A 22,952-nucleotide genomic window follows, 5' to 3' on the forward strand; every position below is an offset into this window, starting at 1 on the left:
GATTTTCGAGATGATATTAAGACGCGTGAAAGTTTCGCGGCGCGCGCCTTCGTCTAGCGGGTCAGTCACGCGCAGAGAACTGTGTCTCTGCGCAGGTAGGGCAGAGAAACGGACCATCGAGGTCGGAAAAGTGGGGGTAGAATTCCACGCCGGGGTCACAGTCAGGGCACCAAGCTTCGTTGCAGTCAAAGCAAAAGGTGTAGAACTGATTCGTCTTCTCTGCGCACGGTCCACACATCGGTTTGTAGCATCCTCCTTGGCCGAAGCACACGTTGAGGTTTGGGCCGTCTTTGTCGTACGCGCAATCGGAGCACCAAACGCCAAAGCACTCGGCGCACATCCCGTAGAAGACCTTCTCCTTCTTCCGACAGGGCTCGCAGTACGCTTTGAAGCATCGTTTGTCAGTGCCTTCCTTGTCGCTACACGTACCTCCCCGGCATATGTTGATTTTTTCCTCAGAGATGATGCATTCTTCGCAAAACGTGTCGCCGCAGCCGTGGCAAGAAACTTCGAAGCGATCATCAAAGTCGCATTCGCTACAAATGAATTCGCCACACCCGTCGCAGAAACTGCCTTCGGCGCAGGAGTCGCAGAAAACACTCTTGCAGATGTTGCAGATTTTCACCTCAGAGGTGGGAACGACGCGTTCACATTCGGACCACCAGAGGTCCAGGTTGGCTTTGTTCTGGACGCGAATCACAGAGGGCACGCTCTTTTCGCCCTGTTCGAGGTAAAACATGTCGTCTCGGTCGGCCGTAAGGCACTCGTTGAGGGTCTCGATGTCGGTGAATTCCATTTCCGCCAGGACGCACCCGGCGAGGTGTAAACATCTCAGACGTTTGTCTTTGGGACGAGCCGCCATATCGATCGCCTCCATGAGATCGACGACGCAAGTGCAGTCCACGCCGGAGCAGTTCGTGAGCTTCAAGCTTTCGAGTGAGGCGAACTTCGCGGCGATACCTTCGTCGGAGAGGAAGTTTCCTTCAAACTCCGCAGCTGGGGCGTCGCACACCTCGAGGTGCTTGACGTCGCCGCAGTAGCAGAGGAGGCGCCCGAAGCGCTCGTCCGTGAGTCGCTTACCGAGCTCGCCGTCGAGCACGAGGTCGCAGGTACCCCACGCGCCCTCGGACGTGACGGCGTTCTTCCACACGGGAGACACGCACGCCAGCGCGAGGCGGTCCCTGGGGCTCGACACGTGCGCAAGGACGGCCGCGGCGACGCTCTCGTCCACGTCAAAGGAGGGCATTGTATCGTCCGCCTCGGCCTGGATCTTGGCGTTCGCCTTGTCCTCGGCGTTAGCTTCGGCCTTCTTGGCCTTCTTGGCCTTCTTGGCCTTCTTGGCCTTCTTGGCGTTGGTGCGGGGGGGCATGGTGAAGTGGCGAGAGGCCAAGTGGCCCGACGTTAAAAAGGCAGTCGTGGCTTTTCGGAAACGTCGTTGTTTTCGAGGTCGTTGTTTTCCTTGGACGCCCCGAGTCCCCTCGCCACTTCGCCCCTCGCGCGCGCTCCTCCGATGCGATGAACGAGGCGTCGTTGGTCGGGCTGACGGACCTGTACTGCACGGGCGAGCTGCTCGCCGCGGTGCAGCGCGCGGGGATATGGTCCGACTCCAAGGACTTCGTCGACACCCCCATCAAGCCCCCGCACGTCTCCGGCGACGTCCTCCTGGCGTGGAGACGATACCCGCGGGATGAGGGGAACGACATACGGGAGCGAACGGACGACGAGGTTCGCGCTTTCGTCGCCAGGTACTTCGAGGCCGGGCCCGCGCGGCCCGTCGAGGGCGGCGAGGTGGACGTCGACGACGCGAGGGCGACGCTGCCGGACTGGGATCCCGACGGACCCGCGTTCGCGAATGATCTGGCGGATCCGAAGCTTCGAGATTTCGCGCGACGCGTCCACGCGCTCTGGCCCTCCCTCGCGCGTCCACCATGGACCGATCCCCCCGCGACGGACCACCCCGGATGGCGATCCACGCTGCTACCGCTCCCCCGCGCCGCCATCGTCCCGGGCGAGCGCTTCCGCGAGACGTACTACTGGGACTCGTACTGGACCGCGCTCGGGCTGCTCGCGAGCGGGATGCGCTCCACAGCCGCGGGGTTGTGCGAGAACATGCTGAGCCTCGTGGACGCGCACGGGTTCATGCCCAACGGCGCGAGGGTGTATTACCTCAACAGGAGCCAGCCGCCCGTGCTGGCGTCCACCGTGGCGGCCGTGTGCGGCGTCGGCGGCACAGCTGGCGGCGGGATGGAGCTCGACGCCGCGCTCGCCGCGCGATCGCTGCCGACGCTGGCGCGGGAATGGGAACACCTCACCGGACCGAGACGGACGGTGAGGGTGCGATCGAGGCGGGACCCGACCGCGACGCACGCGATGTACAGGTACTGGGCGTACACGGACGAGCCGAGGCCGGAGAGTTGGAGGGAGGACGTCGAGGTTTGCGCAAACTGCGAATCGATCGACGGGAAGCGGCGGATCTATCGCGACGTCGCCTCCGCCGCCGAGAGCGGTCACGACTTCGGCAGCCGCTGGCTCGCCACCGCGGGCGAGAACGAGGTGGCGCCGGGGGAGACGAGCGCCGGGGAGAGGCGCGCGGATCCGGCGTCGCTGGCGAGCATTCGAACGACGAGGATCGTTCCCGCGGATCTCAACGGTTTCATGCTGCGATACGCCGCCGACGTCGCGGCCATCGCTCGAGCCGTGAACGACGACGCCACCGCGGCGAGGTTCGAATCGGAGGCGAACCGGATCCGCGTCGCTCTGCGCGAGGTGCTGTGGGACGAAGAGACGGGGAGGTGGCGCGATTTGCTGCTGAGCGATTGGGACGAGGACGACTGGGAGGAGGTACCCCTGGTCCGTTTCGACTCCCAGCAGCGGATCGCAGTCGGCCTGCACGAAGCCATCATTAAGGGCCTTCGGGCGGATCCGACGCAGGTACTCCACAACAGCGACTTCATCGATGAGCTCGAGGCGATGTTCAGCGATTCTCCGAACGGACGCGTGCTGCCCGAACCGTGGATGATTTATCTCCACGATTTACACCGTGGGATGTGCGAGAAGCGCGAGTGGCACAAGCGTAAGGGACGAGAGAACCGGACGATAGAATGCAGGCGGGACATCCACTCGTGGTGGCTCGACGAAGCGACGCTAACACGGGCGCGTAAACTCTGCGAGCAGGACATGCGTGCCATTGGAAAAGCAGTGACCTTCGCCACCAACAAGATCACCGGGCACTACAACAAGACGGCTGTGGACTTGTACCTCGGGTTCTTCGACTCTTCGCTGACGAATGAATCGGTTCACACGCCGCGCTGGGACGTGTGGGCGGGCGACCGCGCAGATGCGACGAGGGCGGACGACGGATTCATCCCCGGGACGAGGGCGTCGGATTGGATTCCGCTTTGGTGCGGCGCCGTCGCCGCCGGGTCACGTGAAGCGATCCGAGCCGTCGACGCCCTTCGAACCTCCGGCCTCGTCCTCCCGGGCGGCATCGCGACGTCGCTGGCGCACACCGGGCACCAGTGGGACTACCCCAACGCGTGGGCCCCGCTCGTGCACGCGCTGTGCGAGGGATGCGACGCGTTTGGTGGCGACGCGGGTGGGCAACTGGCGAGGGAGGTGGCGACGCGATGGGTGAGGGGAAACGCGACCGCGCTCGAACGCACGGGGTACATGCACGAGAAGTACGACGCGAGGAATGCGCAGGCGGGGGCGGGCGGGGGCGGCGAGTACTCGCCGCAGAGGGGCTTCGGGTGGAGTAACGGGGTGGCTCTGCACTTCCTCCGCAGGTACTTCGCGTCGGGTGCGGGCGGTTCGGAGCGCCGCGAGGTGGGTCACTCCGAGGTGGGTCACTCCGAGTCGACGCACAGTTTGCCCGACGGCGTGATGCGTCCGTGACAGTCTTAGCGATGGCGACGTTTTCAAACCGGCGGGACCGCGCGTGTCCGTCCCTCCGCGCTCCCTTTCGTCACTCTTCTCCCTTTCCGACCCAAAAGTTCGGCACTTTTTCGGCACGACACGCAGGCGAGGTTGAGGATAGGGTGACGTGGCGAGAATACGAGCGGTGCGACCACAACGACCGCGCACGGCGATGCAGTCGACCATGTCCTCCGTCGCGTCGCTCGCGCGTCCCTCGGCGGTGACCGCGCATCGCTCCCGCGTCGCGCGTCCACTGCGCCGAACCCCCCGCGCGCTCGAGCGCCGCGCGGGTCTTTCCGAGGGTGACGAGGCATCGTCGTCGCGATCCTCCGACGTTCCCAACTGGAAGCGCGCGCTCGCGTCCTCCCTCGCGGCCGCGGTCGCGGTTCCGCTCGTCAACCTCGGTCCCGCCGCCATGCCCGCGGCCGCCATCTACAACAAGGACCTCGACGTGCCCATCAACGATCCCGCGCAGGCGCTCGCCGTCGTCTTCGGGGTGAAGGACTCCATCAAGAACGTCCAGGATCAGCTCGTCGACTGGAAGGACACGTGCCCGGCGCCGACGTTCCCGTGCGACCTGTCCCAGGCGCTCAACAAGACCAGCACCAGGGTCAGCGGCCCGCTGGCCAGGTCCCTGCCCACCCTCTCCGACGCCTACGGCGCGGATCCGTACGCCGTCCAGGACATCATCCAGTCCGTCTCGACGACGGAGGCTATGCTCAAAGCCAACAACGCTCGCGTCAAGGTTGACTTCGACGGACCCGCGGAGTACCTCGCGCTCGTCGACACGTCCATCAACAACCTGCTGGACGATCTGTCCCCGGACGTGGTGGAGGCTGGGAGGAAGAGGTACGACTCGTGCGATCTGTCGGTGCCGCCCGAGGCGGAGGGCGATTTGGAGTGCAGGCTCGCGCGGGCTGTGTCCTCCGGGGCGAGGTCGGGCGGCATCGGGTGATGGACGCGTCGTCTGGGGTGCCGTCTGGGGTGCCGTCTGGGGTGCACGAGCGAGTGTTGTAGACGTCGTCTCCGTTCATGTAATAGACGTTGTCTCCGTTCATGTAACACGCACCCGCCCGCGGAGTGAATTGTTTGCGTCGGTTCTCGAGAATATTCCTAACGCGTGGCGTCCTCCGCTCGCGCACTTCATCGAGCGCGCGGTCCCGCCCGACCTTCGACTTTTACCGCGATGTTCCGTTCCGCCCTCCGCCGCGCGTGCAACGCGCTCCAGCCCCTCGCCACCGGCGCGCGGGCCTCGGCCGCGTGCGTCGAGCGCCGGGCGCTCGCGACGCTGTGCGCGTCGGGTGGCGCGGATCTCGCCGCTGTCGGACGCGCGTCCCCCGTCGCGGCCGTGCAGGCTGCTCTGCGCAGGGACATCCACTTCTCCTCTCTCCTCAGGGACGACGCCGCCGACGGCGATGACGCCGCGAAGGGGCTCTACCAGGTTCTCGGCGAGGAGCTCGAGCACGAGCGTTCCACGTACGTGCCGAGCGAGATCGTCGCGGCTGGTCCCCCGGCGCCGTTCGAGCTGATCGAAGCGGACGGCGACTGCGAGATCACGCTCGTGAGGACCTACGGCGACGACGAGGAGATCTCGATCACCTTCAACGCAGCGGAGGTGAGCGCGCGACGACCCAACCCGAAACCGTCGACCCCTCCGCGCTCGCCCCGCCCTGCCCCGCCCGTCGGCATCGAATCAACCCTAAATGAACAGTCTACATTCATCCCGAACGACTCGCGACTGACCGACGCCCCCCCCCGTCGCCCCCCCATCGCGCAGGACCCTTACGACGAGGACGACTTCTCCGTGACGACCGAGGACTCCACCGTGGAGATCGAGGACGACGAGGAGGCTGCGCTTCACTTCATCGTCAACGTCTCCAAGGGTGACGGCGGCGAGATGCTCGAGTTTTCGTGCGCGACGGATGGCGAAACCGTGGAGGTTCGCAACGTGCGTTACGAGTCGCTCGCCGACGCGGAGGAGGACGACGCCGATCTACTCGCCGCGTCGTACCCGGGCCCAAACTACGACGAGCTCGACGAGGCGGTGCAGGAGGAGTTTCACCGGTATCTCGAGGCCAGGGGCGTGGACCACGTGCTGGCGAATTACATCGCGGAGCTCCACGTGCACAAGGAGCAGGAGCTGTACACGGATTGGATATCCAAGGTGCGGGGCTTCGTCGGGCCCAAGTGACGGCCGCGTCAGTGCGCGCGGTGCGACACGAACCGTGCGTGCTCTTATTCGAGACCTTGTAAAACTACAACACGCGGGTGCCGAACAGTCTGTGGTGCCTCCGCCCGTCCTCGCCGACGTACGACATGACGCACATCTGCACCCAACCCTCTCCCGGAACTCGGTCCTCCTTCACCGTCAGCGCCCTCATCGTCTTCTCGAGCTTGACGAAGACGCCGTCCTTATCCCAGAGGTCGCACGGTTCGATGTGCGGGAAGAACTCTCGGCCATCCTCCGGCGCGACGTTCACCGTCATCTTACCCGTGGCGTCCTCAATCAACAAACGCAGGTTCCACTCCCACTTGGTCCACTTCTTATCTTCCTCCGCGCTCTTCCCCTTGGCGCCCTTCTTGCGCTTCGCCGCCGGTGGCTCGACACTCTCGGCACACAGGTCGTGGACGTCCTTGGGGAAGTGCTGGATGATCCGCACGAGGCACCGGTGCCTGTTCGGCGCCGGGGCCATGAGAATCTCGCGAATGGAACGTAAAGGCTGATTCTCGTGCATCGTCCTGGTCAGACCGAAGGGCACCTGCCCGGGCATCTCGAACGCACCCGAGCCCTGCGGCTGACCGTTGTTACCGTTCGTCGCGCCCACCTGCTCGTTCGCCCAGAGCGACACCTGCCGGCGCGCGTCTCTCTCCCTCGACGCCGTGAGCCACGCCTGGTTGGGCTCGGCGGGTGCCCACTTTGACGACTGCACAAAGAGACCCTGAAGCTGGCCGTTCTTGACCCACGACGACAGCTGACGCAGCCGAATCCACTGCCCCTTCTCCGGCAAGTCCTCGGCGTCGATGTCGAACTGCCTCAACAGCACCGGAAACGCGGTTCCCAGCCCCGGGGGCTTCGTCTCTCCCGCGAACGTGCCATTCTCCACGGGAAAATCCTGCCCGCACGGCATCCAGTAGTGGCAGGTGTTCCCGTCGCCCGGAGCGTCGTTCAGGTTCGTGCCGGGAACGAACGGCCGCGCGTCGCTCCCGTCCCACACCACGAGCGTCACCTTGCCCTTGTCCCTCACGACGTCCAGCACCTTGACGTGCAGATCGTAGTTCTTCATCATGGTGATTCGCGTGATTGGGATGGAAAACGTGTCGTCGACGAGGGCGTTTTCGCCGCCGATGCTCGCGAGGTACCGTCGCAGGCCCTGGATTCGCTCCTTATCGTTGACCGAGTCGAAGGTGAACGAGGCGCTCGACCGCTGGTAGGGTTCGAAGCTCTCGTTCTCCACCCCGTCGGCCACGCGGGAGTCGAACACGCAGAACTGGCAACGGCTGAAGCCTCCAGCCATGCCGCCCTGCATGATGGTCCCGATCTTCGCGTTGAGCTGCGGTTTGCCTTCCCAACGCCCGACTTTCACCCTGTGCAGCCGGATGATGTCGCCCTTCTTCCGGGGCTTGGGAAGCTCCTCGCGGGACGTCGCGAAGAACTGCACCTGAATATCGGAGTACTGACCGCCGTCTTCGGTGCTGGTGATGCCGCTCACCGACGCGTCCCTCAGCTTGAGCACCTGGTACATATCGGTTCCTTTGCGCGTCGGGCGCGGGACCGTCCACTCGGCGACGATGCCGTAGAAGTTGACCTCGGCGCCGGGGAAGGACTCATACGCCTCGGAGAGGGTGATGTACTTGTACTTCGTCCTTCCCTTGGGTTCATGCGCGCCCGCTTCCTTCGCCTCGGCGTTCGCCATTTTGTTTTTCGTGCACCCCCCTTCCTCTGTCGTCTTGGAAGAATTCGAAACACGCCCGGCCTCCCCGCTCGTGCGTATCCGGACCGGGTGTGACTCGCCCGTCGCGCGGGTCGAATCCGAGGTACTCCCGGCGCGCTACTCGACGCGGGACCGCGCGAACCCCGGCGTGCCAGTCGCGCCAGAGCCTGTGAGCCCCCCCCGGCCACACCTTTTGACGAAGTTCGTCGAGCGTTGGTGGCCAACGGTTATCACATGCCGAGACTCGCGCCCGTCAGACACGTTGAACGAGCTGACATAACGTTAGTAGATCTCACTCGTCACGCGCGCCGGCAGCAGCGGCGCCGTAACGATGTACTCCGAGGACTCCTCGGACGATGAGTTCTTCGATCCGGAGGAGGAGGTAGCGCCCCCCAGCCCGTCGTGGCTGACGCGCCAGCAGAGCGTCGGGGTCGGTTCGACCGAGGATTGGGGCGCGGGAGAGGCGCGCGCCGGGTCTGGAGGAGATCCCGGCTCGTCCTCCCCGTCCGCCGCCGCGGCCGGCGCGCTGGATCTCTCCCAGCTCGCCGCAACGATGCCGTCGGTCACGGGCGATGAGGGTCCGCCGCCGGAATCCGACACGCCGGGCGCGCCGCCCTCGCCCTCGCCCCTCGCGCCCCCGTCCCCGGTCCAATCCTCGAGCCGAGCGAAGGCGAACGACGCCGATGTCAACTCGGCGCAGTCGCCGCCCGCCGAACACGTTCCGCCCCCCGAGAAGGACGCCGCGGAGCATCACCCCCAAACGTCGGTCTCCCCGACGACCGACGGCGCGTCCGCGACGCCAAAGTCGTTCGAGATGGAGAAGGTGTTCCGCATCAAGGACCTCGACACCGGCCAGGAGTTTCTGGTGGACGAAGCCGCCGCGGATCGGATGCTGAACGCGCCGGGCGCCGCCGCGTCGTCCCCGGGCGCGGCGGCGTCCACGGTGAAGGACCTGCAGACGGGCGAGGAGATATCCGTGGAGGAGTTCGAGCGGTCCATCGGGCTGTCGCCGCTGATGCGCGAGGTTAACGCGCGAGAGCGAGCCGCGGGGGAAGGCGCGGCGGCGGCTTCGTCGGTTCAATCGGGGGTTCAATCGGGGAATCAACCGAGGACCGCGGTGGGAGATCGACGGGAGGGCGGTGACGTCGCGAAGAAGAAGAAACCCTTCGGCAGGAACCCCGGACGGTGGCTCACCAAGCGCCTGGGCGAGGCGCAGACCTACATGAAGTCCGCGACGAAGCAGCAGTCGAGTCGACGGGGCGACGGCGAGGACGGGCCGGGGTATTCGGAGAGGGGCGACGAGGATCCCGCGGCTCGAGCGGTCACCGCCGCCGCGACGAGCGCGGCGCACTCCGTGGACGCCGAGCAAGGCTCCGCGACGCCCGGGCGCGAGGGCGTCGGCGCGCAGGTGAAGGTGCTCGTGAACCGAAAGGTTTACAAGGAGTTTACGGAGATGCGGCTCATACAAACCATCCACGCGCACGAGGATGCCGTGTGGACGATGAAGTTTTCGCACACGGGCGAGTACCTGGCCACCGCGGGGCAGGACAGGATCGTGCGGGTTTGGGCGCTCGACAGGGAGGACGGCGCGCGGAACATCTTAAAGCCCGAGCCGTTCAGGGAGTACGCCGGGCACAAAGGGGACATCCTCGACCTGTGCTGGAGCCACACCGACTGGCTCTTGTCTTCGAGCATGGACAAGACTGTTCGGCTGTGGTACATGACCATGGACGAGTGCCTGCGGATCTTTTCGCACCAGGACTTCGTCACCGCGATCGCCTTTAACCCCGTGAACGACAAGTACTTCCTCTCCGGGTCTTTGGATGGCAAGCTTCGGTTTTGGAACATCCCCGATCACAGGGTCGCCGACTGGGTCGACATAGGCGAGATGGTCACCGCGGCTTCGTTCAACAGCGACGGATCGACCGCCGTCGCCGGGTCGTACAAGGGAAAGTGCCACTTCTACCGCATGGACGGCGTGAGGTTTGACTACATCACCCACCTGGATGTCAGAAACACCAAGAGCAACAAGGCTTCGGGGAAGAAAATCACCGGACTGTCGTGGATGCCGGGCGACGACAACAAGCTGCTGGTCACGTCCAACGACTCCCGCATCAGGGTGTACGACGGATACACCCTCGCGTGCAAGTACAAGGGCCACAAGAACAACAACTCGCAGATTCGCGCCTCGTTTTCCCCAGGCGCCGAGTTCATCGTGTGCGGCAGCGAGGACGAGCACGTGTACGTCTGGTCCACCGTCAACTCGTTCGTGCCGTCCATCAACCCGATATACACGGGATACAGGCGAGACAAGCACTCGTCCTACGAGCAATTCGCCGCGCAGCACGACATCGCCACCGTCGCGCTCTTCGCGCCCGACGAGGTTCGACGGTCGCGGACGGGCGACGCAGCCGCAGCCGTGGCGGCGGCGAGGGCGGCGGCCAAGACGCAGCTGCAACCGACCAAGGCGGCCGAGGCGCTCTTCCACGGGAACATGACATCCACGAACTTCGCGCTCGTCTCGAGGCCGTCCAACGAGGGCACGACGCATTCTCGGAACGGTTCCAACGAGGACGCGGTGAAGGTGGCGGAATCGGCCGAGGTTGGCGGGGAGGGCGGGGATGCGCCCGGAGACGGCGGGGAGGCCGCGGGAGGTGTCGCCGAGGAGGAAGCCATGAGCCCGAGGGAGCAGGCGAGACTGGAAGGGGAGCGCGCGTTCGCCGCCGGGATGGCCATCGGGCAGATCATAGTCACCGCGGGATACTCTGGGGAGATTCGCATCTTCGAGAACGTCGGACCGCCGCAGTGGATTTAGCGAATATGGGCGGTTTTGCGCCGCCCCGTGCGGCTGTTCGATCTGTTGATGCGTACCCGTACTTGCAATGACAAGCGAGAAGCGACCCAGTTGCACGTTTAAAAATGTACCTGTACCTTCGTACCGATATTTCACCTCTGGAACTGGTCTATCGCCGTCGAGCAAACGGGTTCAGGTAGCTCAGTATGCCCCCAGCCCGAGGCGTGTCCTCGTACACGTAATGTTTGGTCCCGTCCGATGCGGTGTACACCCTCGCGCCGTCCTCGGCGTACTCGTACTCGCCGCCGTCTATGGCCTCGTGCCTGGCCTCGTCCTCGGACGCCTCGCGCATCTTAGCGCCCAACTCCTTGCTCACCTCCAGCTCCAACCGCTGCACCGTGTCGCCCAGCCTCTTCTCCAGCTCGACGTTTCGTCGCTGGAGCTCGTCCATCTTACGCCGGGACGCCGCGAGCGCCGCCCTGGCCCGCGAGCGCTCCTCCTCCACCTCGGTGAGCAGCGCGTGGATGGAGTCCACCAGCCTGAGCTGATCCTCGCCAACCTTCTCCACGGGTACGCCGCCGAGCGGAACCCCGTTCATGGACCGCGACATGTGACTGAACACCCCGTGGCTGCCGCCGCCGTTCGTCGCGCCCTCGCCGTCGCGACGCGTCACGTCCCCGTTGGACGAAACGCGTGCACCCCCGACGCCGTCGAAAGCGACGCCGAGCTCATCCGCGAGCCTCGCCGCCCTCTTCGCCGCCGCCGCGCCGGCGTCCCCATTCTTCTGAGGCGTCGGGTTGGGCGTGTTCTCGGGCGCTTCGCCGTTCCAATCGGCGGCGCCGCGCTCCATCTCCGCCTCCTCCTGCGCCGCCATTCTCCGAAGCGCCGACTGCAAGTGCATGCGCTCGTCCTGCATCGCGTTTAGGCTGGTCCGCATCTCGCTCCGGTCCGCCGCCGCTGCTCGCAACGCCCGGTCGGTGCGCTCCCTGTCGTCCCTGATCTCCTCCAACTCGCGCCGCAGCTTCACGGTCTCCATCTTCAGCTGCATGCACCGCTCCTCGAGCTCGACAGACTCCATCGACGTGCTCCGAGCCGACTCCATCGCGTGCGTCGCCCTCGTGATCGCCGCGTCCCTCTCAGCCGCGAGCTGCGACACCACCGCGCCCTGCGCGATGACCTCGTTCTCCCGTTGCTCCAGAAGCTCCCGCACCGCGCCGAGCTCGGAGGTGAGCGCGTTCGCGCGCGACGTCGCCGTCTCGTTCTCGTCCGCGAGCTGCTGCATGAGCTCGTTTTGCCTGGCGTGCGCGCGCTGAAACGCGAGTCTCTCCTCGGTCATCTCCTCGACGACTTTCTGAAGCCTCGCGACCTCGTCGTCGTCCCTCCCGCCGGGGTTCCGCCCTTCCATCGTACCCGCCGCGTACTTTCCGCCGAGGGAAACGCGCGACGACGTCGACGCACCGCCGTTGTCCCGTCCCCGCCGACCGGCGCCGCCGACGTCCTCTTGGACCGTCGGGCGGGTTTTAAACGGATTTTTGGGCTTGCTCCTGAACGGCGAGGTGAAGGCTGGGAGCTCGTCGGCGGCGGATGACGACGCACCGCTCGATTCACGCCGTCGCTTCTCATCCTCCGCCGTCTTCTTCTTGAGCTCCGACCGCGCGCGCGCCGCCGCCTGCGTCGCCCGCTCCATCATCTCCTCCGCGGTCATCGCGTCCTCCACCCTCGTCACCGTTCGCGATCCATTCGCGCCGGCTCCGTCACCGTCCGGACCGGCTCCGGAAGGACCGCTCCCACTCGCGATCCCGTCCCCGTCCCCGCCCAGCGTGATGTTCGCGAGCGGCGGGGCGTGCTCGTTCGGCGATCGTGCCGTCGACGCGCGGGGCCTGTACATGTCCGACAGCTGTTCGTACGACGAGAACGTGGACGGCCGCGACGGCTTGGAAGACGCATCTAAATTAGCGTCATCCCTCGACGACGTCTTCGATGCCTGGATCCCGACGCCGCCGTCCCTCGTCGACACGGCCGGCGGCGGTGGCGGAAGAGGAGGCGGCGGACGCGGCGGTCGGTGCACGGGCCTCGGCGGGGACGGCGGCTGCGGGGCCGGGGCGACCGGCTCGGGCGCGGGCTTCGGTTTCCTTGCGGGAGAATCGAACGGGGTGCCGCTCGCGAGTTGCCAGATGGGAACGGGTTCCGGCGCGGGCGCGGGCGCGACCGGCGACTTCGCCCCCATCGCCAGAGGCGGAGGAAGAGGCGGCGGACGCGGCGGCGACGGCGGACGCGGCGAAGGAGCCGGTGGATCCGCGCTCTCGATCCCATCGTCCCCTCCTCCCGTCCCAGCGGTCCCCTGGCCGGACTTTCCCTTCGACGCCTTCTTAGCCTTGAAGGCCTCGAGCTTCGCCCTGCCCTTGGCGGCCGCCTCGGCCTTTCCCATCGAGACGATCCGAGCTCGGTGGAGCCCCCGCGACCGGCCAGGCTCCCGGCGCCCTTTCCCCGGCACCTCACAGTGACAAGCGGCGTTGAATAATTGTGCACCGAGGTGGAAAGCCTCGCTGACTGAATGAAATTGGGACACACTCGGATCTCGCGCCCAGGTGCCGGGTTCCGGTCATGACCGCGGACGTGCCCGCGGCCGAGGCCATGGACGTCGATAAACCCGAGCCCTCCGGCAAGTCCTCGGGCGAGGGCGAGGCCAGGACCGAGCCAGCGGCGTCGGACGGCCAGAACCTCGTCGACGCCCTCAGGCAGCTCGAGGACGACCCGAGCAGCGAGGAGGACGAGGATCTCGCGGCGGGCGGCGGCAAGAAGAAGGTGTTGGTCGGGGGCGAGGGCGCCGACTTCGTCGCCGCGGAGCTCGGGCGGAACCCCGACGTCGCGGACGCGATCAAGCGCATCCAGGACCAGGGCGCGCTCAAGACGGTGGGGATCGACAGGGAGAGCGACGCGGAGCCCCTCCTCGGGCTCCTCGGGCAGCTCGGCATGACGCGCGCGGAGGTGTACAGGCACACGCTCGACGACGCCCTCAAAGAACTGCGCGATCGCATCGAGGCCATGCCCCAGGGAACCCTCCTCTCGTTGCTCGACGCGTCGTTCCCTTACATCGGCATCGAGGAGCTCAAGGCGATTCCCTTAGCCGCGCTCGAGCACCTCAAGCCGGTGCCCTCCTCCTACCTCAAGCAGATATCGCGCAACGTCGAACTCTTCAGGCAGCTCCCCGTGGAGGTCCAGAGGCAGTGCTGGGAACTCCGCGGCGAGCTCCTCCGGAGACACACCGCCCCCGCGTTGACCGCGTACGCCGAGGAGACGGCGACGACGATGCGAAACCTAGACCAGGATCTCGCGCTCGCGCCGCTCGACGTAAACGAGGGATTCGCCGTGTACATCCCCGGCACGGCGCCTTCCTCGACCGAGGGAGGTCAAAAAGGTCACGCACCCAAGCCGCACGTGCCCGGTCTGCCCCGCGCGTCCCTCAGGCGCGCGTCCGCGTCGGTGCAGAGGCTCAAGCGCGTCGTCGGCGATTCGAAGAAGCTCTACCTGGGCGTGGTGATCAATTGTCGCGTGCACTTCGCCGAACACGGCGATGTTGGCGCGTGTTCCCTGCGCTCGCAGCTGCTCATGTCGCTGCACGACGACGAGAAGACGGGGCTGTGCGGCGTGGATAGGTGTCACAGGCTCGCGTGGCTCGCGGACGCGTGCGTCAGGGACAGGTGCCTGGACGGTCGGCGGTGCGCGGAAATCGTGCAAATCATCGAAAAGATCGATTTCGACTCCAAGGCTGGGGAGAGGGCCGCGAGGGCGAAAACGGCCGGGTCGAAGAAGAAGGCGACCCCGCCCGCGCCTTCGAGGAAGATGGCCACGAGGAGTGCCCCGCCGAAGCTTCCGACACTCAAGTTTACGTTTGGAAAGAAAAAAGACGAGGAGAAAAAAGACGAGGAGAAAAAAGAGGAGGACGCGAAGGAGCCAGCCGCGACGGCGCCCGCCGCGGAGCCGCCCGCGGCGGTCCCCGCGGAGCCCAGCGTCGGCGGCGGTAACACCGACGTCGGAGCGCCGGGTCCCACCGCGAGCGACGCCGACGACGGCGTGAGCGACGCCCCCGCCGGCTCCGTCGTCGCGGACCTCAGCAACGCGAGCGGCGAGAACCTGCTCGGCGACGCCGCGATGTGCCTTCGAGATCCGCCCGTGCTTCACCTCCTCTTGCACGAGACGCTTCGCACCCTGGACGCCGCGCTGGAAAAAAATAAGAACGCCAAGAAGATCGAGCCCCTGTCGAAGAACGCGAGGCTGGAGGAGCTCACGCGGCTCGTGACGCTCGCGCTCGCGGCGAGGAGGATCTTGAGGGACCGCGCCCCGTCCTTTCCGGAAGTGCCCGCCGAACTGATGGACCGGTTCTACCCGCTGTTGGGCGACGTCATCGCGTCCGGGGGTTTCCTCGGGGACACGATCGACGATGAGGGTAAGGCTGGGGACGCGGGGGGGACGCCATCGGACGAGGAGGGCGAGGTTCCGGAGGATATGGAGCTGGCGGAGGTTGAGGAGACCAACGAGGACGGCGAGATTGTTTTGGTCAAAAAGTGGCGCCCGCGGAGCAAACCCGCGTTTCGCATCAAGATCAACGTGAAGAGCGCCAAGAAGGCGAGCGTGAAGCAACAAATCGCGGAGCTCTCGGAGATGATGAAAACGTCCGACGTGGCGAGGAAGATCGCGCTCACTCACGCGCTGCGACGTCTGAGGGAAGGCGACGTCGCGGGAGCGAATCCGATATTAGCCGCAGCCGCCGCCGGGGGCTTGCCGGACGCCAGGGTCGGGGACGAACAACCGTTCGCGGTCACCCTGGCGCGCAGACTCGCGGCCATGAACAGCGGGATGGGCGCGGTGGAAGCCGCGGCGCCGGGCGGCGCGCTGTGGCGCAACGCGGTGGACGGGTGCCTGCTCCGGTGCTGCGTCGCCGGCCTCGAAGTTCACGAGGAGACGCTCCGACTGGTGCTCGCCGCGTCGGCGCGCATGACCGGCGAGGACCTCTGTTCAATCGTCGAGTCCACGTTGCACGTCACGCGCAAGTCGCGCAAGGTGAACAAGCGCCGCGCCAAGCCCATCGTGTACGAGTACGAGCCCATCAAGCCCGTCAAGGGCGTCATCGCGGGTCGGCGCGGGTTGGGAGGGGGGGTTGGAGGAGGCGGCTCGTTCGGCGGCCCCGGGTTAGGGGGCTCGAGCGGCGACCTCGGCGGGTACGCCTCCGCGTCGTCCGTCGGTGGTTTAGGCGGGTACACCAGCGGTGGCACGGACGCCGGCAGCGACGGCGCGCCCGGCAATAATAGCGGCGCGGACGGGGTGCAGGCGACGTACCAGCTGCTCGTTCGTCGCGAGTCGGCGAGGTTGACGGAGGCGGCGGCGCCGAAGCTGCACGAGTACCTGGCGAGGAAGGACAGGCGGGACATGAAGAGGAGCGGGCGGGCGGTGGGCGGGGTGGGGGACGAGGACGACGCGGGACGGCCGTTCTCCCCGTGATTGGCCGTGAGCGCGCTCGCCGCCCTCACTTGTTTTAACACTCACGCGGCGGGGAGTTTTTCCCGTAGTCTATCGAGTTTTTCCTCGTCTTCAGAGATCGCCCTCTCCAGCCTTCGGCTCACTGCGCCCCCGCCCGACGTCTCGCGACGATGGGATCCAGGCTGGGCGAGGTCATCACCCTCCAGTTTGGCGGATACGCCAACTGGACCGGCGCGCATTTTTGGAACTTCCAGGTGCGCCGCCCCTTCGCGTCCCATCCAGCCGCCGCGTCTCCCGGAAAACGTAGCGACGGCACCCTCGACCGTTCCCTGACCTTCCCACCCCTTCCCACCCCGCAGGACGAGGCGCAGGGCCTCGCCGAGGGCGAGGATGACTCTTCACGCTTGTACTCCGCGATCGACTCCGGCGTGCTCTACCGCGTCGGCGAGACCGCGCGCGGCGTGCCGACGTACGTGCCCAGGGTCGTGTGTTTCGATCTCGGCGGTACCATGGGCGGCGTGAGGCGCGCGGGGCACCTCTACGGCGACGACGACGTCGCCGCGGGCGCCGATGGAAACCTCCCACCGATCACGAGCTGGGACGGCGGCCACGCGGTGTTCAGACAGGAGCGGGCGCACAAGTCCGCCTTCCTCCGCAACCTCGAGGAAGACGCCTTGGTCGACGCCTTGGATGGCGACGACGACGAGGAGGAGGAGGACCCCGAGCGTCGGATGGACACTGACGACTCCGAGGACGAGGACGAGGACGGCGCGCGACGATCCAAGTGGGGCGGGTCGACGAAACGATCGAGGAACGGGGGCGACGTCGACGCGATCGCGGCGCTTCGCGCGAAGATGACCGCCCAGCTCCAAGTCGCGGGCGTAACCGACAAACGACGAGGACGCGGCGACGATGAGAACCGCCGCGCCGCCGCGCTCGAGGATGAGAACCGCCGCGCCGCCGCGCTCGAGGCCTCCGCCTCGACGCTCGCGGCGGATGCGAGGTCGTGGACGGACTTTTGCAAGGCGTGCCTCCACCCCAGGTCGTCCGTCACGCTTCCCGGGTTGTGGTCTGGCGTCGACGCGTTTGCGGGATTCGGCGAGGGCGTCGAACTTTACCGGTCCGACGAGCGGAGGGAGGAGGCGAGGGACGCGGTGCGGTACTGGGCGGAGGAGTGCGACCGACTGCGCGGGTTCCAGGTCTTCGCGGAGGACTTAAGCGGCTTTGGCGGCGTCGCGGCGACGGTTACGGAGGAGATCCGCGACGAGTACGGCGGCGCGCCGACGGTGCTATTCTCGCTCCGTCCGCCGAATGGTCCGAACACGCCCAACTCGTCCGTCCAGTACCGCACGAGGCTCGGGTTGCTCAACGACGCGATGGCGTCCGCCGTCCTCGCGCCCAACTGCGACGCGTACGTGCCGGTGGCGTGCCCGAACGCGAAGTCGGTGCGAGCCGCCGGTTTACCCGGGTACGACGTTGAAAGCGGCGTTGAAAGCGACGGGAGGTTCGCGGCTTCGGCGTTGAAAGCGGCGGCGATCGACACCGCGACGCTGACGTGGAGGACGAGGGACGACGGGCGCGGAGGTTGGTGCGTGGGCGGGACGGGGATGCGTGAGGTGGCGGCGCACCTGTCCGCGCGAACCGGCGGGCCGTTCGCGGCGATGACGGCGACGACGCCGTGCGTGCCCATCGACGATTACGATTCGCGGGAGAGACGGCGCGAGGGGCCAAACCCGGGCGAACCGAACCGATCGGACTCGCTCCTGGCGACGAGGGTGCGAGGCGCGTTCGACGAGGCGGCGCGGAGGGAGGACGTCACGAGGGCGCGCGCGGTGCTTTCCCGCCAGGTGTATTACACGCCGGGGTGCTGCGACGAGGATGCGCTCGAACCCGTCGCCGAGGTGTACTCTGCGAGGGGGTGGCGGGTCCGGATGGGGAGCGATGATGAGGGGGGTCCGACGACCGCCGCGACCCCGCATCGCACGCGCGAGGCCCTCGACCGGGCGCTCGCGCGAGAGGCGTACCGCGCGCCGCGGCTGAGGTTCGCCTCGGTCGCGCCTCTTCCCTTGCCCCTCCCGTTTCCCCGCGTGTTCCGTCCCGACGGGGGCGAGAACCCGAGGGAGTGCGGCGCGATGACCAGGCTCGTCGCCACTGCATCGTACGGACGGGTGTTGAGCGAGATGAACGCGCGGTGGCGTCGCGCGGTGCGGGGCGGCGCGGGTAAGGCGACGGTGGCTTCGTGGGGATACGACGGCGCCGACGTCGACGACGTCGGCGAGTCGCTCGCCTCCGCCGCGGGAGCCCTGGCGGACGGAAGCGACGCGGGGGACGACTTCGAGTTCGACGACGTCGACGACGACGAGTGAGGGTTGTTATCATAGGATGCGAGGTGTGTTGTGAATCGGGTGTGAATCGCGCGATGTCTCTATATAACAAACACTCCCCTCGTGGCTCGTCAATCTCCGCTCGAGAGTTTCCACCAATTCGATCGACGCGCGCCTCGACGCCTCGCCCCGTGTGTCAGCACGCCCGTGCTCACAATGCCGCCAACAAAAGAATCCTAACCTAAACCCGCGTGTCCTAAACGCCGTTTCTCTCTCACTTGAGGGACTTCTTCTTCTCCCTGTTCCAGCCGTTCACGGCGCCCGCGGGGGCGAGGTACTTGCGGCCCTTCTTGCGACGGAGCTTCAGCACCTTGCGGCCGGAAGGGGTCTGGAGACGGGCGCGGAAGCCGGAGGTGCGAGCGCGCGCGCGGCGGGTGCCGCGGAGGGTGCAGCCGATGGACCTGCCACCCGCAGTCACGACCAGAGCACCACGGCCCAGAGCGGGCTTGCGAGTCGCCACGGCGGAAGGCATGGCGAGGCCTGCGCGGAGTGGATAACGGGGAATGTGGGGTTTGTGAGCGAGACGCGGAGAAGCGGGCGTGAAAAAAGTCGGAATCGATGGCGCCGGAAACCGCGGCGCGAGGGGCTCCGACGAGAGCCCGACGTCCGCGAGACCGCCCGATCCGGTGATTCGGTACGGCACGACGACGACGGGAGCTCTCGCTCGGTGAAGCGCCTCGCCGCCGCCGAACGCGAGGCGGACTCTAAACGCACCCGCGAGAGAAGACTTCATGGTCATCTTGGACGCGAGCTTGGCGGGCATGAAAGCCGAGCCACCCACAGCCTTCACGGGCGCGCGCGCGGCGGAACCCGTGCGCGCGGCGGGGGGGCGCACAGTGCCCGACACCGCGAGGCTGGCCATGGACATGGTGAGAGAAGCAGCCATCGTTCCTGGACCTATCTCCGGAGCGACGAATGACGTCAGTAGCTCCAACCCTAGAACCTTTTCATCCGGTGGGGCCGCTCTCATCCACTTTTCGGCTGGTATCGAAGGTGAATGACTCGCAACCGACCGTCAGATATACGGTGAAAACGAGAGAATAACTCGAGATAACTCGTGAATTTTGGTCGGACACCCGGCGAGATAGGCTAGAGAAAATCCTGCCGACCAATCAGCAATCAGAAACGGCTTTCGCCTGCTGCCAATCCCGGTAGAAAAGCGCCAGGCGGGACCCCGGCGACACCGTTTCTGCACACACAGTACAGCACTCCACATCGATTAAGATGGCTGCTCTCACCACCACCTCCGTCCGCGCCGTGTCCGCCGTGTCCGCGCGCAAGGCCAACTTCGCGGGCTCCCGCGCGTCCTTCGCCGCGCCCGCCAAGGCTCCCGTTTCCGCTCGCGCCTCCCTCAAGGTCCAGGCCGCGAACCGTGAGCTCTGGTGCGTCTCCCCGCCTCGCACGCGCGATCCTCCCGTCCCGATTAGCGACGCGGGTGTCTCATTCGATGAGTTTCTCATCCGTTCGCGGCGCGTGCGGCGCGTGCGGCGCATCGCGCGGCTCGAACCGCGCGTCAATCCGTCATCACGTTCGTCTGGTAAACACACGGCGAAACGTGATAGGGGGGCGGTCCGATCGGGACAGTTGCCGGTGGCGTCTCGATCCGAGACGTGCGCATCGTCCCCGGCGCGAACCCGTGAACGATCCCAGACGACCGGATGACGATCGACGCGGCCCGGAACCCGCCCACTCCGCGCCATGCATGTCCATCCCACCGCACCGCGGCTGCGTCCTGACCATCCATCCAACCCCCACCCCGCGCGAACCAACGCAGGCTCAAGGACTCCACCGTCGCGCCCGCTCACCTCGACGGCACCCTCCCCGGTGACTTCGGCTTCGATCCCCTCGGCCTCGGCGCCGACCCCGAGCGCCTCAAGTACTACCAGGAGGCTGAGCTCATGAACGCCCGCTGGGCGATGATGGCCGTCGCGGGCATCTGCACCACCGAGATCCTCGGCATCGGCGGCCCGTGGTACGAGGCTGGCGCCGCGGAGTACGATCTCCCCATCAACGCGCTCCTCGCGGTTCAGTTCCCCGTCATGGGCATCCTCGAGCTCCGCCGCATTCGCGGCTGGCTCGCGACCGGCAAGTCCGGCGTCAACGAGACCTTCCCCTGGGACCCCATGGGCATGAACGGCGACCAGATGGCGCTCAAGGAGGTCAAGAACGGCCGCCTCGCCATGATCGCGTTCGTGGGCATCGTCGTCCAGGCGATCGTGTACCGCACCGGCCCCGTCGCCGCGCTCAAGGACCACATCACCGACCCCTTCGGCTGCAACATGGCGACCAACATCATGCACATCGGCTCCACCTTCTAAGCCGTCTCCGAGAGAGATCTGACTCGGAGACGATTGGGTGTTTTCGACCAGCTGTGACGCCGGCGAGCGTTCGCGAGGGTGACTGTTGAGACGTTGGGTGTGTCGCGGCGAGGCCGCGGACGACGGGGGCGCGCGTTTGGGGCGCGCCTTCGGTTAGAAGGAGCTAGATTTATGATAATAGATCGATCGAGTTCCGCCAGTTCAGTGAGCGTCCGCGTGTCCCGTCATCAGCAGAGCTAACAACCCTCCAAGTGTTGATGCATCCGTTTGCAGACTCCTGTCCTCCGAGTCAGATCGCCACAGCACTTTTGCCCTAGCCAGCGGGCCCCCGACACACGTCACGGCTTCATCGCGTCCGGGATGACGACGGTGCACGTCAAGTTCCCGAGCGAGGCGACGCACGCGACGGTCACCGTGCCGTCGCCCGCGACGCCCGCGGGCGTCTGTGCCGCGGTCCTCGCCGCGCGCCCCGATCTCGGCAAGATGCTCGACGCCAAGGGGCAGTACGCCGGGTTCGAGCTGTCGCTCGTGGACCCGAAGACCGGGCGCCCGATGAACCCCGACGACGCCGACGCCGTCCCGCACGACGCGAAGATGGAGCTGGTGCTGAGCAAGGGGTACGCGGTGCGCGCGTTCGCGCCCGTGCGCAAGTACGTCGTCGGGCGGTTCAGCGGCGAGCGGCCCCCAAAGTTCAAGTCTGGCAGGGCGACCGCGGTGGAGTGGCAGCTCTGCCGTCAGAGGAGCGACGTGACAGGGCGCGAGCCGAACCTCCAGCTCGTCAGCGAGAGCAAGAAAGGCGGTCGGGTGCAGTTCAACGGCGCGCGCGAGAGCGCCGGCCTCGGCAACTTCTTCCTCCTCATGATGCAGGCGAGCACCACGGACGTGTGCGCAATCCCGATGGAGCAGTGGTACAACTTTCGGCCGGTGGCGAACCGACGGGTGATGTCCTTGGAGGAAGCCGAGGAGCGTCTGGAGGCTAGGGGCAGGCACACCACGTCCACGTCGCAGTGGCTCGAGAAGGTGACGAAGGGCGCGATGGACGACGACGACGACGGGCTGTCCGACTCGGACGACGTCGACCGGTTCAAGACGCAAGCGGGTGACTCGAGCGACGACGACGACGAAAACGACGGGAAAAAGAAGAAGAAGAAGAAGAAGGGCACGGTGATCAAGCAGGAACCCGAGGAGGAGGACGTGAAGGCGGGTAACGACGTGGGCGACGCCCCCGGAGCGCGCGGCATCGTCAAGGCTGAGGGCGACGACTGGGAGCACGACGCGGGCGCGTCGGATGATGAAGTAGCCGGCGAGGGCATGGGAGACGAGATCGAGATGGTGGACGCGGATGACGCAAAGCCGCCGCCCAAAACCGGGGTTGGTCCGAACGACGACGACGAAGACGAAGACGAAGATCTCGACGCGGAGGGTGCGAAACTCAAGCGGCTGCTCGGCAGGGAGGAGGAGGCGGCGACGGCGGCGGAGCTGGGCGGCTTCTCCGACAACGACGACTCCGACTCGGAATTCGTCGACCCCGACCAAGAAGAGCTTCACCCGTTTTTGCTGCAGCAGAGGAACAAGGCTGAGCAGGCGCAGATACAGAAGGCGCAGGCGGCGGCGCAGGCGGCGCAGCGCGCGGCACAGGCGGCGGCCCAGGCGGCGGCGGCAGCGGTGGTGGTCAAGCCCGAGCCCGTGGCGGCTGGCGTGAAGCGCGCGAGGGACGACGACGACGCAAACGCGACTCAATCCGCGCCCGCCGCCAAGGCGATCAAGACTGAGGCTGGCGCGGGGGCGGCGATGCGCCCGATCGAGGCTGCGCTGCGCGCCATCCTCCGCGGCGCGAGTAAGGTCACCACGAAGGACGTGACGAAGCAGCTGCGCAAGAAGGGCCTGCTCGGCACGGACGAGGACAAGGAGGAGCTCAAGTCGACAATCGGGCGGGTGGCCAAGATCAACAAAGAGGGCGCCGCGAGCTACGTCGTGCTCAAGTGATTTGGCTTGAAATCTACGTCAGTCCATCGCATGCATCATCACGCGCGGTATATCGCCAGCGTGGGGGTGTGTGATCCCCCGTCGATCGCTCTCCACGCGGTGCTCATCCCCATGGGCGCCCAATCCGGCCCTACACCCTTGTACA

General features: G+C 66.5%; 12 protein-coding genes across 12 annotated transcripts; 7 read left to right on the forward strand and 5 right to left on the reverse strand.

The window, feature by feature from the left end:
* Positions 1-61: 61 nt before the first annotated feature.
* On the reverse strand, positions 62-1,369 carry MICPUN_58753 (predicted protein; the record flags this gene model as incomplete). The annotated part of the gene is made up of 1 exon (XM_002502547.1): positions 62-1,369. The coding sequence occupies one exon, from the start codon at positions 1,367-1,369 to the stop codon at positions 62-64; it is 1,308 nt and encodes a 435-aa protein (XP_002502593.1).
* A 146-nt stretch (positions 1,370-1,515) lies between these two features.
* Positions 1,516-3,894, forward strand: MICPUN_82031 (glycoside hydrolase family 37 protein; the record flags this gene model as incomplete). Its single annotated transcript, XM_002502178.1, has 2 exons — positions 1,516-2,854; positions 3,338-3,894. 2 exons carry the CDS (start codon positions 1,516-1,518, stop codon positions 3,892-3,894), a joined length of 1,896 nt encoding a protein of 631 aa, XP_002502224.1.
* Positions 3,895-4,345: 451 nt separating this feature from the next.
* MICPUN_50345 (predicted protein) lies at positions 4,346-4,972 on the reverse strand. Its single transcript, XM_002502548.1, has one exon. The coding sequence runs from the start codon at positions 4,861-4,863 to the stop codon at positions 4,570-4,572; it is 294 nt and encodes a 97-aa protein (XP_002502594.1). The 5' UTR covers positions 4,864-4,972; the 3' UTR covers positions 4,346-4,569.
* Positions 4,973-5,101: 129 nt separating this feature from the next.
* On the forward strand, positions 5,102-6,190 carry MICPUN_58756 (predicted protein; the record flags this gene model as incomplete). Its single annotated transcript, XM_002502179.1, has 2 exons — positions 5,102-5,530; positions 5,693-6,190. The coding sequence occupies 2 exons, from the start codon at positions 5,102-5,104 to the stop codon at positions 6,104-6,106; spliced, it is 843 nt and encodes a 280-aa protein (XP_002502225.1). The 3' UTR covers positions 6,107-6,190.
* MICPUN_100642 (predicted protein) lies at positions 6,171-7,430 on the reverse strand (the record flags this gene model as incomplete). Its single annotated transcript, XM_002502549.1, has 1 exon — positions 6,171-7,430. One exon carries the CDS (start codon positions 7,428-7,430, stop codon positions 6,171-6,173), a length of 1,260 nt encoding a protein of 419 aa, XP_002502595.1.
* A 1,858-nt stretch (positions 7,431-9,288) lies between these two features.
* On the forward strand, positions 9,289-10,227 carry MICPUN_68736 (predicted protein; the record flags this gene model as incomplete). Its single annotated transcript, XM_002502180.1, has 1 exon — positions 9,289-10,227. A coding segment is annotated over one exon (939 nt), but the record flags the coding sequence as incomplete, so codon positions are not given.
* A 583-nt stretch (positions 10,228-10,810) lies between these two features.
* MICPUN_58759 (predicted protein) lies at positions 10,811-13,069 on the reverse strand (the record flags this gene model as incomplete). The annotated part of the gene is made up of 1 exon (XM_002502550.1): positions 10,811-13,069. The coding sequence occupies one exon, from the start codon at positions 13,067-13,069 to the stop codon at positions 10,811-10,813; it is 2,259 nt and encodes a 752-aa protein (XP_002502596.1).
* Positions 13,070-13,245: 176 nt separating this feature from the next.
* MICPUN_58760 (predicted protein) lies at positions 13,246-16,140 on the forward strand (the record flags this gene model as incomplete). Its single annotated transcript, XM_002502181.1, has 1 exon — positions 13,246-16,140. The coding sequence occupies one exon, from the start codon at positions 13,246-13,248 to the stop codon at positions 16,138-16,140; it is 2,895 nt and encodes a 964-aa protein (XP_002502227.1).
* A 149-nt stretch (positions 16,141-16,289) lies between these two features.
* Positions 16,290-18,485, forward strand: MICPUN_58761 (predicted protein; the record flags this gene model as incomplete). The annotated part of the gene is made up of 1 exon (XM_002502182.1): positions 16,290-18,485. The coding sequence occupies one exon, from the start codon at positions 16,290-16,292 to the stop codon at positions 18,483-18,485; it is 2,196 nt and encodes a 731-aa protein (XP_002502228.1).
* Positions 18,486-18,528: 43 nt separating this feature from the next.
* Positions 18,529-19,403, reverse strand: MICPUN_108309 (predicted protein). Its single transcript, XM_002502551.1, has 2 exons — positions 19,218-19,403; positions 18,529-18,983 (listed from the first exon to the last, which is right to left on the reverse strand). The coding sequence occupies exons 1-2, from the start codon at positions 19,387-19,389 to the stop codon at positions 18,718-18,720; spliced, it is 438 nt and encodes a 145-aa protein (XP_002502597.1). The 5' UTR covers positions 19,390-19,403; the 3' UTR covers positions 18,529-18,717.
* Positions 19,404-19,699: 296 nt separating this feature from the next.
* On the forward strand, positions 19,700-21,019 carry LHCA (chlorophyll a/b-binding protein, psi-associated, chloroplast precursor). Its single transcript, XM_002502183.1, has 2 exons — positions 19,700-19,885; positions 20,278-21,019. Exons 1-2 carry the CDS (start codon positions 19,728-19,730, stop codon positions 20,819-20,821), a joined length of 702 nt encoding a protein of 233 aa, XP_002502229.1. The 5' UTR covers positions 19,700-19,727; the 3' UTR covers positions 20,822-21,019.
* Positions 21,020-21,181: 162 nt separating this feature from the next.
* Positions 21,182-22,807, forward strand: CUPC19 (hypothetical protein; the record flags this gene model as incomplete). The annotated part of the gene is made up of 1 exon (XM_002502184.1): positions 21,182-22,807. One exon carries the CDS (start codon positions 21,182-21,184, stop codon positions 22,805-22,807), a length of 1,626 nt encoding a protein of 541 aa, XP_002502230.1.
* Positions 22,808-22,952: the final 145 nt, after the last annotated feature.

Source organism: Micromonas commoda, chromosome 5, assembly GCF_000090985.2.
Source record: "Micromonas commoda chromosome 5, complete sequence".
Taxonomy (NCBI): domain Eukaryota; kingdom Viridiplantae; phylum Chlorophyta; class Mamiellophyceae; order Mamiellales; family Mamiellaceae; genus Micromonas; species Micromonas commoda.